Below are 12,904 nucleotides of genomic sequence, written 5' to 3'. Positions count from 1 at the left end.
ACTGAATGGAATCCTTACCCGAAGAGGAAAAGAAGAAGGAACACGGCCAACAAGTTATTGTCGCTGAAGAAAGCCGGAATCTGGAAAGCTGAAATGACTCCCATCGAGAGCGCAACTGGCACCATGAAATACGCCTGTGGAATGAAGATCATGACAAGGTTTTTCTGATGTTGGCTATATTTTTATTAAGAGCCTCTTGTGGCGCAGAGTGGTAAGGCAGCAGACATGCAGTCTGAAAGCTCTGCCCATGAGGCTGGGAGTTCCATCCCAGCAGCCGGCTCAAGGTTGACTCAGCCTTCCATCCTTCCGAGGTCGGTAAAATGAGTACCCAGCTTGCTTGCTGGGGGGTAAATGGTAATGACTGGGGAAGGCACTGGCAAACCACCCCGTATTGAGTCTGCCATGAAAACGCTGGAGGGCGTCACCCCAAGGGTCAGACATGACTCGGTGCTTGCACAGGGGATACCTTTGCCTTTACCTTTATATTTTTATTGTCCTGAGTTCAAAAGTACTTTCTCCCTGCTCACAATGCTAACCAACATTTGAAATGGCATCTGTCAAAAGTTTCCTGTTTCTGTAAAAATACTTGTATCTAGCAACAGGGGGGGGGGGGGCAGGGAGGTCAGCAAAATTATGACAAGAGAAAAACTGCATCCCCCCCCCCCAACATTTCTTTGGCAGCGCTTGTGGCAGGAGTCGCCATTGCTCAGAGCTTGACCTGGGAGCCTGCCTATTGCCCTTCAGCCTCTCTGCGATTTAACCCAAGGGCATTTTTTGTGCTTACGAGTTAAAAATAAATTGATGTCCTGACCTGAATGGCACTCTTGCCTTTTGTAACTGCTGAGCTTTATGTGCCCAGAGCGGGCACACGTTTCGCAAGCACTTCTGAAGGATGGCATTCTAACTGTTTCAAAATGCCCTTGAGAGCCAGCTTCGTGTAGTGGTTAGGAGTGCGGACTTCTAATCTGGCATGTCGGGTTCGATTCTGCACTCCCCCACATGCAGCCAGCTGGGTGACCTTGGGCTCGCCATGGCACTGATAAAACTGTTCTGACCGAGCAGGAATCTCAGGGCTCTCTCAGCCTCACCCACCCCACAGGGTGTCTGTTGTGGGGAGAGGAAAGGGAAGGCGAATGTAAGCCGCTTTGAGACTCCTTCAGGTAGAGAAAAGTGGCATAAAAACCAATTCTTCTTCTTCTTCTTCCTTGTACCAAGTTAACCCATCCCATGAGGATCATAATTACCAACATCATTAGTAGGGATGAGGTGTGATGCTGCCAACCTGGTTAGGCTTAGTTCCGCTGGTGCAGATGCAATTATCCTGATACTTTGTATGGTTGGAAGTCAATGAGATCAACAGGAACACTGACCACCACCCCCCCTTCTGATCTCTCTGATGTTGTCCCTTTAAGGCTATGCTGAGTCTCCTAGGGTAAATCTTCTTGTTTCCTGCTTCTATCTCTTCTCTCTCCATCCTGCTTGTCTGCAGAATGGTGGGTGGAGAGATGACTCCTGGGGCATTTCCGCACATCAGTTAAAAATGCATTATGCCAGCTGAATGGCAAAGCGTAAAAAATTTTGTGCTTCCAAGCCCCTCCTCACCTTTTCTGCAGTCTCACCTTTCTCTGCGCCTTTTCGAGCATCTCACCCTCCACAAGTGCTGATGGAAACAGTGGAAGAGAGCAACGTACCATATACACGGCACGCTTCCGCCTGTCAATCAATGCAGGCAACGAATCGCCTTTCTCCATATTTAAAAGGTCCTGCGACGTCTGCTATTTTTTTAAAAAACAGGCATCCTTCATTGAAATGCTTAGGCAGAGAATCATAGATGCGTAGTGCTTTTTGAATGCCACCCCTTATGTGATCACGAGTCTTTTGAGACATTTAAAAACTAATATTGTTCCTGATGTTGGGGGAGGGGGGAGGTCTTTTGAGAGGCATGATTTATATTACAACTTTGAAAAAATATTTTACTCCTGACATTGTCTGCATGCTTGTCCACTTATTTGTTGCTCCAGGAAGTTAGAAATTCCCGTCCCGGGGAACAAGGAGAAGGAGGCAGGTATAATGACGGGACGAGGCAGGTAACTTTAGCACATTTGAATCATAGAATTATAGAATAATAGAGTTGGAAGGGACCTCATGGATCATCTGGTCCAACCCCCTGCACTATGCAGGACACTCACATCCCTATCGTTTATCCACTGTAACCTCCCACCATACCTTCCCTCTGCTGGTTGCTCTCCATTAGCTAGTGCTAAATTGGGTGGGGAATCAACTTTATGTGATTCCCCAACTCACACTTTAAAATGGAGGATGTAGCTGGCCGGTTACTGCCCAGACATTGGATGTTGGCTACGTCATGTGGAGCAGCCAGATTATAATGACTACATAAGGTAAGCATTTTACTACATTTAACGGGTGCGGAAATGCCCCTCACCCAACCAGCCAGGTTAGATTAGGGACTGCCTTCTTACCTTTCCTCTCTAGAATGGAGTTTTCTAATAAAAAGCTGTTGTATTACTTTACTAGCACAACCAGAGTCTGTGCTTCCATGCTTTGGGCCTACATGCACTCAATAGCCAGCAACACTAACTTACTTAAGCACTCTGCTAACTTTTCTGGATATTGTAGACCATCCTGTGAGCCCCACCACTTAATATCTATCACATATGTCAGATTCTATCCGATTTACTTCCTAGTGAGGGAAAAGTTATCAGGGAGTTCATGTGCGGATTTCTGCACAGGCAAACTCATGCATAAATCATCTGGGGATTTAAGAACTGTTATAATCTGTGCATTTGATACTCCTCCAAACTAGCCTTCCATAGAAGAAGAAGAAGAAGAAGAAGAAGAAGAAGAAGAAGAAGAAGAAGAAGAAGAAGAAGAAGAAGAAGAAGAAGAAGAAGAAGAAGAAGAAGTGCTGTGGCGAGCCCAACGTCTCCCAGCTGGGTTGCATGTGTAGTTGACCTGATTAGAAAGTTGGCATCCCAAAATATTGCCCCCTCCTCTCCTCAGACAAAACCCAGAATCAGGAAAAATGCAGAATTGGGGCTAGCAAAGTTATATTTTATACTGTTGTAAAGGTTATATTCCGTATTTTATATTTTTAGAATTTATGTAAAATGTTATGTGTAATTTAGATTAGATGGATGGATGGATGATAGGTAGGCGGGTGTGTCAATAGGCAGGTTGGTAGATAGAATGAATTATATATATTTTACTGTTGTAACACCTTCCCTGAGCTCTCAAGGAAAAGTAGGCTAAAGAGTTGAAAAATAAAAACAAAATGTTCATTAGCGGCCTGTCTTTCTACAGAGCTCAGGACAGTTTATGCTATTAATAAAATACATTTTTAAATCTTGTAAAAACGAAAACAAACGATACCACACCCCGTTGTCAATGTACGTTTGGTATCACACTGAATGCTATACTTGGTGATTCAGTTTCCAGACTGCCCTTTGCTGGATGGCATTTTGGGTTACTCCGCTTGACGGATCAGCCACTTACGAGGTCATAAATGAAGTTGGTCACCCAGTAGCTGGTCACCCCCAGGCCTGCGATGTGCTGCAGCTGTTTGGCCTTGTTCTGGTGCTCCTTGACCACGTACAGCACAAAGCTTGCAGTTGTGATGGAGTAGCCAATCAAGACAGACATGGAGACGATGATATCGAGGAGACTACACAGCCTGTGGGAAGAAGGCGGTTTGGCCCCAAATAAATACAGAGCTCTTTTTTAAAGAAACAGAAATTATTCATCCCATTACTTTCATCTAGCGGGTGTCACAACTGCAGTTCTCAGGGTAGTTCAGGGATCACTGGCCATAGGCCCCTTCGGGGAGATAATTCTGGGTGAGTGGAAGCCCCAGCACTTGCCAGCCAGTTTTAGCTCTCCACATTCATACAACCAAGGAGGGTGAGTGGCTGAGTCTGTCTGTAGCAGTAGAAAAGGGCAAAAGTCTAGGAACTGCCAAGGGACCAAGCCCTATGAAGATAGGTTGAGGCACTTGGGAATGTTCAGCTGGAGAAAAGGAGGTTGAGAGGGGACATGATAGCCTTCTTTAAGTATTTGAAAGGTTGTCACTTGGAGGAGGGCAGGATGCTGTTTCTGCTGGCTGCAGAGGAGAGGACACGCAGTCATGCGTTTAAACTTCAAGTACAACAATATAGGCTAGATATCAGGGAAAAAAATTTCACAGTCAGAGTAGTTCAGCAGTGGAATAGGCTGCCTAAGGAGGTGGTGAGCTCCCCCTCACTGGCAGTCTTCAAGCAAAGGTTGGATACACACTTTTCTTGGATGCTTTAGGACAGTGGTCCCCAACCTTTCTGAGGTTGGGGACCGGCAGGGTATTGGGGCGCGGCCCGCGGGCCGCGCCCGCGCGGGCCACGCCCCCGCATCGGGCTGCGCCCGCGGGCTGCACCCCCGCATCGGGCCGCGCCCGCGAGCCGCGCCCGCACATCGGGCCGCGCCCCCGTGAGCCGCGCCCGCATATCGGGCCGCGCCCGCAGGGGCACGGCCCGGCCCCGATTCCCTCTCCCTGCCCTCCCGCAGTAAGAAGCTTCCCGGGCCACAAGCTTGCGGCCTGGGAAGTTTTTTACTGCGGGGGGGGCGGGGAGAGGGAGCCGCGGCCCGGTGCCATGGCCGCAGGTTGGGGACCACTGCTTTAGGATGCTTAGGGCTGATCCTGCGCTGAGCAGGGGGTTGGACTAGAAGGCCTGTGTGGCCCCTTCCAACTCTATGATTCTATGATTCTATGAACACCTTAAGGAATAACTCAGTGGGAGGCCGGGGAGGAGCTTGGGTGATGTTTTCAGATAACTGAAGAAGTGAGCAATGACTCTCGAAAGCTCCCAACACAAATGTTGTTAGTCTTTGAGGCAGAGATTCCCAACCAGGGCTCCGTGGACCCCTGGGAGTCTGCGGGAGCTCTGGAGGGGGTCCACAGCCTTCCATATCCTGCCTGAATGGACTTGGCCAGAAGCTAGGGAACTGGCTGTCTCTGCCCAGAGGGCTCAGTGGGTGGACCATGGGTGTAAATATCAAAGGCTGTGGCATGGTATGTGGGGTCCAGGCTGTCTTCTAAGCTCCTGCTCTTCTTTCCAGGGTACAGGAGGCAGAGCTGCCATAGTAGTAGTAAAGGCAGGCAGAAAGAGTGAAAAGACAGTGTCATTTCTGGTGACGTGTCACTTCCAGGGGGTGTGGCAGGAGGTGTGGCCAGCTGACATCACTTCCGGAGGTCCTTGAAGTCTGAAAATTTATTTCAGGGGCTCCTCCACAGTCAAAAGGTTGAAAAAGATCCTGCGAGTCAGGGGAGGGTGATATATAAATATAATAATAAAATTAAAATTAGCCTCTGTCCTGGCTAATTTAGCCAGAGTCACCATCTTAATGGCAAACGAACATGTCCCAAATGGATCGTGAAGAATGAGATGGGTGTATCTTGGTGCACCTCTGGGAGCTCCCCCACCTTTCCCCCACTCGTTTTCAAACTTGTTTTGCTCCAGAGGTTTGGGAAAGATGACGGCCAACGGATGCCCTCCACGCTGCCCCACAACGATGCCCCTCGGCCTTCCCGTTGCTTAACTGCCGAAACTCAATAAGTGCCGGAGGTGAAATTGAGTCACTCAGCATGCTAACAAAAAGCATTTTTTTAAAAACAGGGCAGATTAAAATGGAACAGGGCAGATAAGGATAATGATAACAAATCTGACTCAAGTTGAGCGTTGGAAGGAGGGGGGAATCTGTGGTTCCCCCCTTCACTTGGTGCTCAGAACATGTGCTTGTTTTGCTTAACCCGGAGCTTGAAAGTCATGGTGTCGTGGTTAAGAGCGTTGGCCTATAATCTGGGGAACCGGGTTCGATTCCTGTCTCCTCCTCCTCCACATGCAGCCAGAGTAGTTCACCTTGGGCCAATCTCAGTTCTTTCATAGTTCTCTAAGCCCCTCCCCCCCTCCGCCTCTTAGGGTGCCTGTTGCGGGGAGAGGAAGGGTTGGCAATTATAAGCCACTTCGAGACTCCTTTGGTTAGTCCAAAACAGGGTATAAAAAAACATCTCTCCTTCTTCCAAAGCCTGGATAGCTGCTCTGTGGATGGGAAAATTTGGATTTTCCATTTTCACTGTCCTTGTCCCAGGGGCAACCATTTCCCCCCCCCCCACCCAGGACCAGGGACAGAGGCTTATTTTCTTTAAAAGACAAGTACTAGACAATCTGTAAGGCCGTATATTGTTGTAACAAGAGACGTAGTACATTTTCTGAATGCTCATCTTTCTTTGAAAAATAAGCCTTAACCCCTCTCCCCCCCCCCCCCTTGAGCTTGGGAAAAAAGCATATCTCTGCAATCAAAGAGGACAGAGACTTCCTTTTAAAACCCTGGCCTTTCGGAGAACCTGCTACTCCAACACTTACAACAGCATATCAACATAAGGATATTCTAGAGCTGAAATATATACATTGCAAAAGCTTTAGTGGCCCAGGGGAGGGGGGTGGCCATTCCTGAGGAAAACGGCAGAGAGATTGGTTGTGTGGAAGGCACCGGCGACAGGAAAACCACAATGCCCTTCTGGTCCAGGATGCCATGCAAACAGGTCAGCAATGGGAGGCAGTTTGCACTCAGCTCCTGCACCGAAGCAGAGCCTTCTACGTGGCTGAGTGAGGGATGCCAATCCCCAGGTGGGGCCTGGGGATCCCCTGGTACTATAGCTCATTTTCTGGTGGCAGAGATCGGTTCCTCTGGAGAAATGGGCTGCTCTAGGGTCCTTCCCTGCCCCAAATGCTGCCCCCTCCCAAAGCCTCCAGGCATTTCCCAACCCAGAGCAGGCAGTTCTCCCCAGAATAATCAGGCCTTCCCTGCCCTGTCAAATTCCAGAGAGTAGAAAGGTAAAAGCAAGTCTTACATGAGCTGCTCCTGACTTTCTCCGCCAGGGTATGGATGAGCGACAACAGAAATGCCTAAACAGAGAGCAAAAGTGCTGGTTGAAGAATGTGATTTTTTAATGGTTGTTTTGATTGGCTGGCCTGGTCTTCATCTGATTTATGAGGTGCTGCTCTCAATCGGTCGCTCCAAGGACCGTCAGGACTGGAGCCTGCCCCAGATGCGGCTCTGCCCAAAGTGTCCCCATGGTGAGATCTGGATCAGGCCGCCTGAATGAGACCTGTGCACCGTCCAGTCTGAAGGCATGATGGGGAACAATTCTGCTGCTGAAACGGTATCCATTGGGGACCCTCCCAGGGACATGTTTCTTCAGCAGAAATGCCTTGTCGTTCCATGTCTTGTGGGTGACATTTTTTTAAGTCGCACAGACTCGCATATAAGCCGACACATATATAAGCTGACCCACCTAATTTTACCACAAAATCTGGCAAACTTATTTTGCATAGAAGCCGAGGGTGGGAAATGCTCCATCATCACAGGCTCTCCCATCCAGCATTGCCATTTCTTTTGCCATTGAAGGCAAAAAGAAAAGAAGATCAGAGTCAAATGGTTGATGTCTTCCAAGCTGCCAGAGCAAGTAGCTCAGCTTGCAGTACACATTTGCAAAAGGCAATGCAACGACTGGCTGGCTGGAGCAGGCTTTTATTTCAATTACCGTATATACCCACGTATAAGCCGAAAAAACTAGGCTTATACACGAGTATATAGGGTAGGCCCCCAGCCTGCTGGAGGTAATCAGAAGAACAGGAGGAGAAAAGCGACAGAGCCGCAAGACGCTCCTCATGGTTCATTGTAAAGAAAAGTTTTTCGTTAAATGCTGTGGCTTTTCCCTCTTCCTGCTGATGAACAGGGGAAAAAAATCTTTACTCTGTAACAATGAAGTACAAACAACTAGAAAGCATTTCCGTCTCTCAGAAATAAAGGCGATACCGTTTGCCTAAGCTGTTAATGCTGCACTATAAAGCCATTTTCTCTTGACTGCAGCTTAGGCTAGAAGTCAAAATTTCCATTTCAATACGTATTTTTGGAGGTTTGGAAGATGAAGCGGCACAATATACATAAGTCTAAAGCCATTATGATTTGCTTAGTGACGGGGAGGGGAAACTCTTTTATGTGCCTTTTAGAATATACGGAGCCTAAGTCAGACCTCAAAAGCAGGACTGCCTCCATTTCAAATGCCTGAAATGACAGCCTGCTTTGATCTGCCCATTTCAAGAGTTCTTAAGCTGTCAGTTACTTGTCAAAGCCAGAAAGGGCTCGGGCAGAATGACATTCCATCGGCTGTACCTGTCTTCATTCAGCTTTGCTGACCCTGTCCTACCTGTAGCCTATCTAGTCTGAAGGCCATGTCTGCTCCTGGGCTCCCCAACTTTCCATAGCCAGGGGGCATGGGGAGCAGCCTCCAGGTAGGTTGATGATGGCTGCCAAGCACGTACCATAAGTGGAGGCCTTCTCCTTTGGCAAGTTTGCTCGGAGTATGAAGTTATTCAGGCTGTTCAGGTAGGCTGGGAGGCTGTGATAGCCTTCTGGGTTGTACCAGACCTATGTCAACATTCCAGAGGCAAAAACAAAATAGGAAGGAATTAGCTTGGCTTATTGATCATTTCCTAGGGGGGGAAAGCTTCCTTGAACCCTTAAGTCTGCATTTGCATGTTGGCTTGCATTTTCTCCAAAATCTGGCCTCTGCACCCCTCAAGGTTCTTCAAATGAAGGAACATTGAGTTGAGGCTCCCAAATAAACTGTGATAAACATAACACCGGTTGAATTGGTTTTTCGGTAAACGTCCTCAGCAGCCAGTATCGGTATTAAACTAATAACGTATGAAATATGTGACATGTATCCAACAACTAAACCATTTACATTTGAAGGTAGCATAAATAACCTACTGTAAAAAGCTACAAAAACAACAATTATGTTCCCCTGAGAAAACAGATCATGCATACCAAATTCAGAAACAATCCCAGTCTAAAATAAAACACAAAAACTTAAATAATCGTATATTGAACACAGAGAGACTTACCCAAAAGTGATAAAGACCAGTTTCAAAGTAAGATGATTCTGTGAACTTAGGTGAGTGGGTGGGCAGAAGGGATTGTGTCCATGCTTGGCTCTTGTGGCCCTTTCTGGCATGCCCAGGGAAATGCCGATTGCCACAGGGAACAGAAGGTAAATTTCTTCCAGGCCAGACTGACTAGGGATTCTTTTTTCAGGGAGGTCATGGAATTGGGATCACTATGGTGGGCAGTTATTAGAGAATTTTCTGCATTCTGGAGAGGGTTGGGCTAGATGATCCTGGAGGTCCATTCCAATTCTATGATTGTAAGATCCAGTTCCGTAGTACAAAGTATCATATGGGGGACCTGGGCCGATTCTGCACACATAGGATAATGCACTTTCAATGTGCTTTGGCAGCTGGGTTTTCTTTTGCAGAACAGGAAAATTTACTTCAAAAGTGCGTTGCAAGTGCATTATCCTACATGTGCAGAATAGGCCCTAATCTACTTACAGCACATTGTCTATAAAGTGACTTTCATTCTGCCCAGATTACCAGTATAGGTCATAAATTCATAGTATAACATAGTATAACAGAAATCTGGAGAAATATCAAAACTCCCAAATGAACCACATCTTCTAAAAATCCTGAGTATTCCAAAGGAGCATTCAAACCTTCTGGAAAAATTTTTTGTTCCTTGGCTTGTTCCTTGGTTTGATTATACTACCACTGAGTGGTCATCTGTCTTTCCCCTCAAGGCTCTAGCAAGAGGCCTCTTTGGGAGTGAATTGCAAACCCTTGGATGTCCGGGCCATGGGAGGGCATCATTCAGGGCTCCCGGTTTCGATGAAATAATGACGGAAGGAGCAAGGGAATGTATAACGTAATGACGGTGTGATGATAATGACTACTTTATTCTTGTAGCGCACCCTTCCCTACAGGCTCAGGGTGGGTAACAAGAAAATCAAGCAAAACAAACATTCAACCAATAAATTATAAACAATACTATTCATTATATCATGGATTAGGTCTTAAAATTAGTCCATTAGGATGAAAAGCCTTCTGAGGGCTGGTTGGCATGATTGTGCCAGGGCTGGTGCCAGCATATCCCCAGGTAGGAAGAGCCCCTTGCCCTAGAGCTCTTGACATACAGGGGTTTTATAACAGGGGCATTATTGACAGGCACAGTGGTGAATCTATGAGTCTAGTTCAGCAGTGGAATGGGCTGCCTAGGGAGCTGGTGAGCTCCCCCTCACTGGCAGTCTTCAAGCAGTGGCTGGTCAGATACTTATCCTGGATGCTTTAGACTGATCCTGCACTGAGCAGGGGTGGGACTACATGGCCTGCATGGCCCCTTCCACTCTAGGATTCTATGAGTCTAGTTCAGCAGTGGAATGGACTGCCTAGGGAGGTGGTGAGCTCCCCCTCACTGGCCAAGCACTGACGGGTCAGATACTTATCCTGGATGCTTTGAGCTGATCCTGCACTGAGCAGGGGGTGTATGGCCCCTTCCAGCTTTAGGATTCTATGAATCTCAATCAGCAGTGGAATGGACTGCCTAAGGAGATAGTGATTTCCCTCTCACTGGCCATCTTCAAGCAACAGCTGGACAGATCTTTATCCTGGATGCTTTAGCCTGATCCTGCATTAAGCAGGGAGCTGGGCTAGACAACCTGAATGTCCCCTTCCAGCTCTATAATTCTGTGATTCTATGGTAGACATATATGCTTCAAGTGTCCATTGTAGGAACTGTGAAGTCGCTGTTACAAAATATCCCAGAGTGCTCTCAACGTCTCAACTTTTCTCAGGCGTTAGTATCCAAAGGGCTTCTAGGAATACTTAGCAGGGAAGCGATAACATTTGCACATGTTGCTCCACAACAACACGGAGCTCTCCTCCACCCCTTACCTTGGTTAGTGTTCTGTTCGCAGGTACAGGGTTGATATCGAACTGGAGGTCGCTTGTCAAAGGCATCCCAAAACTCCAACCTCCATACCTGGAAAGAGGAAGAAGCCCTTGAGAAAGCGCATGCTGCCAAAAAAATGTAGCCTTTACATCTCCCCTCTCATAAATCAATTCAGGCCGAAGAGGTAGGTAGGTACCACTCCATAGTAACAGTTGAACAGCTGTGGCGTGTGGGAGTCTGGTGGCTTCATCTCTCCCCTTCTTACCACTAAGGGGGGACACAGGTGTATCCTCTGGACTCTATCCCCTTGGTTTCTCTGCCACCGTTGACTTGGAGAGGTCAACAATAGCCTGGTCAATAGTACTGCCAGCAGGCATGGGAAAATCCGACACTAAGGCCTATGTAGAACAGGGACCAACTATGAAAACATTTCTTGAAGAACTGAATCTTTGGAAAGGATTAAAGGGACAGCTAACTGGAGACAGGTTATGCAGGTACACCTGCACTGTCGCCTTTCTTAGCTCTTCTCTAAGGGGCTGGAGTCTAGAAAGGGAGATTGGCTACCTATATTTATTCGGGGAGAGGACTAACACGGACATCAGGAACAGACAGACCAACTGATAGGGACTAGGGAGATCTGGGCTAGGGATCGCCAAGAGAGGTACCGATCCATACGCTTCTCCTCCATACCAAATTAAAATAACCATCATCTTTTCCTCTAGCAGCCAACCCAAGGTCACATTCAGACATCCTTGCATGGATGGCTTGAATTCTTCCCTCTGGTTCGGCTGCTGGGTCAGACTATACAAAGGGGGCCATCAAGTCTGCCTGTTTGCTTCAAGAAGCAGCCAACCAGATGTTCTTAGAAGACCCTCAAGCAGGGCCTGGAAGTCCCAGACTCTTCTGTTTTCCATCAGTACTGGGTTTCAGACAGTCTGCCTTTGAATGTGGATCAGAGCTTGGAATTGTTGAGGCTTGAAACCACCAATAGATTTGTCCTCTGGGGATTTGAAGCTGGAGGCCATACTTGGGACCAAACTGTTCCTTTCTGGAATCTCTACAGTTCTAGAGCAGATCTGGGACACCTGTGAGCCAGGGCTTTATGGGTGGCATGCCAGGTACACAAAGCAGCCTGGCAGACAGCTGCGGAATGCCTTGCTTTTGTGTGGCTTGTGTTGTGTATGGTATGTTTTCTTGTGGCAGGGTCAGAAGCACCGTGAGCCACAGGAAGTTCATATCTGTCCTCTGACTGTTGAAAACACTGTTGTTTCTAAGCATTTGATCATAATGGAATATATGTTTTTTAGGATTATGCAAGAAAAGCAAGATCAAGAGGAGTGGCTGTCTTAGCCTGTCTGTAGCAGGAGAAAAGAGCCAGAGTCCAGAAGGACCTTCAAAACTAACAATTTGTGGCAGGGGAGGAACTTTCAGGAGTCCCTACGCCCTTCTCCAAATAGATCAAGATGGGGGGCCATGTAAGTCTAACAGGAGAAAAAAGCCAGGAACACCTGAAAGAGTAACAACATTTGGAGCAGCGGAGATGCTTTTGGGAATCACTTCTCCAGAAAAGCAGGCATCCAGTTCCTAGGACCCTACAGACAGCTGGAGGCTAGTGCTTCAGGCTAGTGCATAAATTTCAGACACACTTATGTAATGGCTGTTCATGAATTTCTGCACACACAACAACCAACATATTGATGATTCCAATCATGGCAAACCACAGTTTACACTGGCTGTAAACAAACCCTAGTTTGAAATCATAATCTAACACTTAACAACAAACCGCTATGCCTTGAAGGTTCAGACCTAGTAACAAACCCTAGTTTATCAGGAGTAAGGCCACTGGCTGAATCCTGATGTAACAATAACTTTGGTTTATCATTATGGGAATGAGACTCTGTAGCCATGGTTGTGTACGTTCCTGCCCGTTCAACTGGACAAAATGAACAAAATACAGTTTGTCCTTCTTGTCTACAAATCAGAATTCCAAGCCATTGTTGGATTCTGGCTGGGGATTCTAGGCTTTAGGGAAGAGAAAAAAAGTCATTGTGTGTTGGTCTGGACCAAT

At 47.2% G+C, this 12,904-nt stretch overlaps 1 protein-coding gene across 2 annotated transcripts in view; it reads right to left on the bottom strand.

The window, feature by feature from the left end:
* Positions 1–12,904, bottom strand: part of ABCA12 (ATP binding cassette subfamily A member 12) — a 137,834-nt gene that overhangs the window by 29,108 nt on the left and 95,822 nt on the right. For both annotated transcript variants that reach the window (XM_077319316.1, XM_077319317.1), the window contains exons 39-43: positions 10,839–10,926; positions 8,373–8,478; positions 6,899–6,953; positions 3,514–3,691; positions 19–134 (exon numbers count right to left, since the gene is read on the bottom strand). In XM_077319316.1, the coding sequence (XP_077175431.1) occupies positions 19–134; positions 3,514–3,691; positions 6,899–6,953; positions 8,373–8,478; positions 10,839–10,926 (543 nt within the window). The remainder of the gene's footprint in view (positions 1–18; positions 135–3,513; positions 3,692–6,898; positions 6,954–8,372; positions 8,479–10,838; positions 10,927–12,904) is intronic.

This window comes from Paroedura picta, chromosome 2 (genome assembly GCF_049243985.1).
Source record: "Paroedura picta isolate Pp20150507F chromosome 2, Ppicta_v3.0, whole genome shotgun sequence".
NCBI lineage: Eukaryota > Metazoa > Chordata > Lepidosauria > Squamata > Gekkonidae > Paroedura > Paroedura picta.
This window is presented reverse-complemented; position numbering and strand designations above follow the sequence as displayed.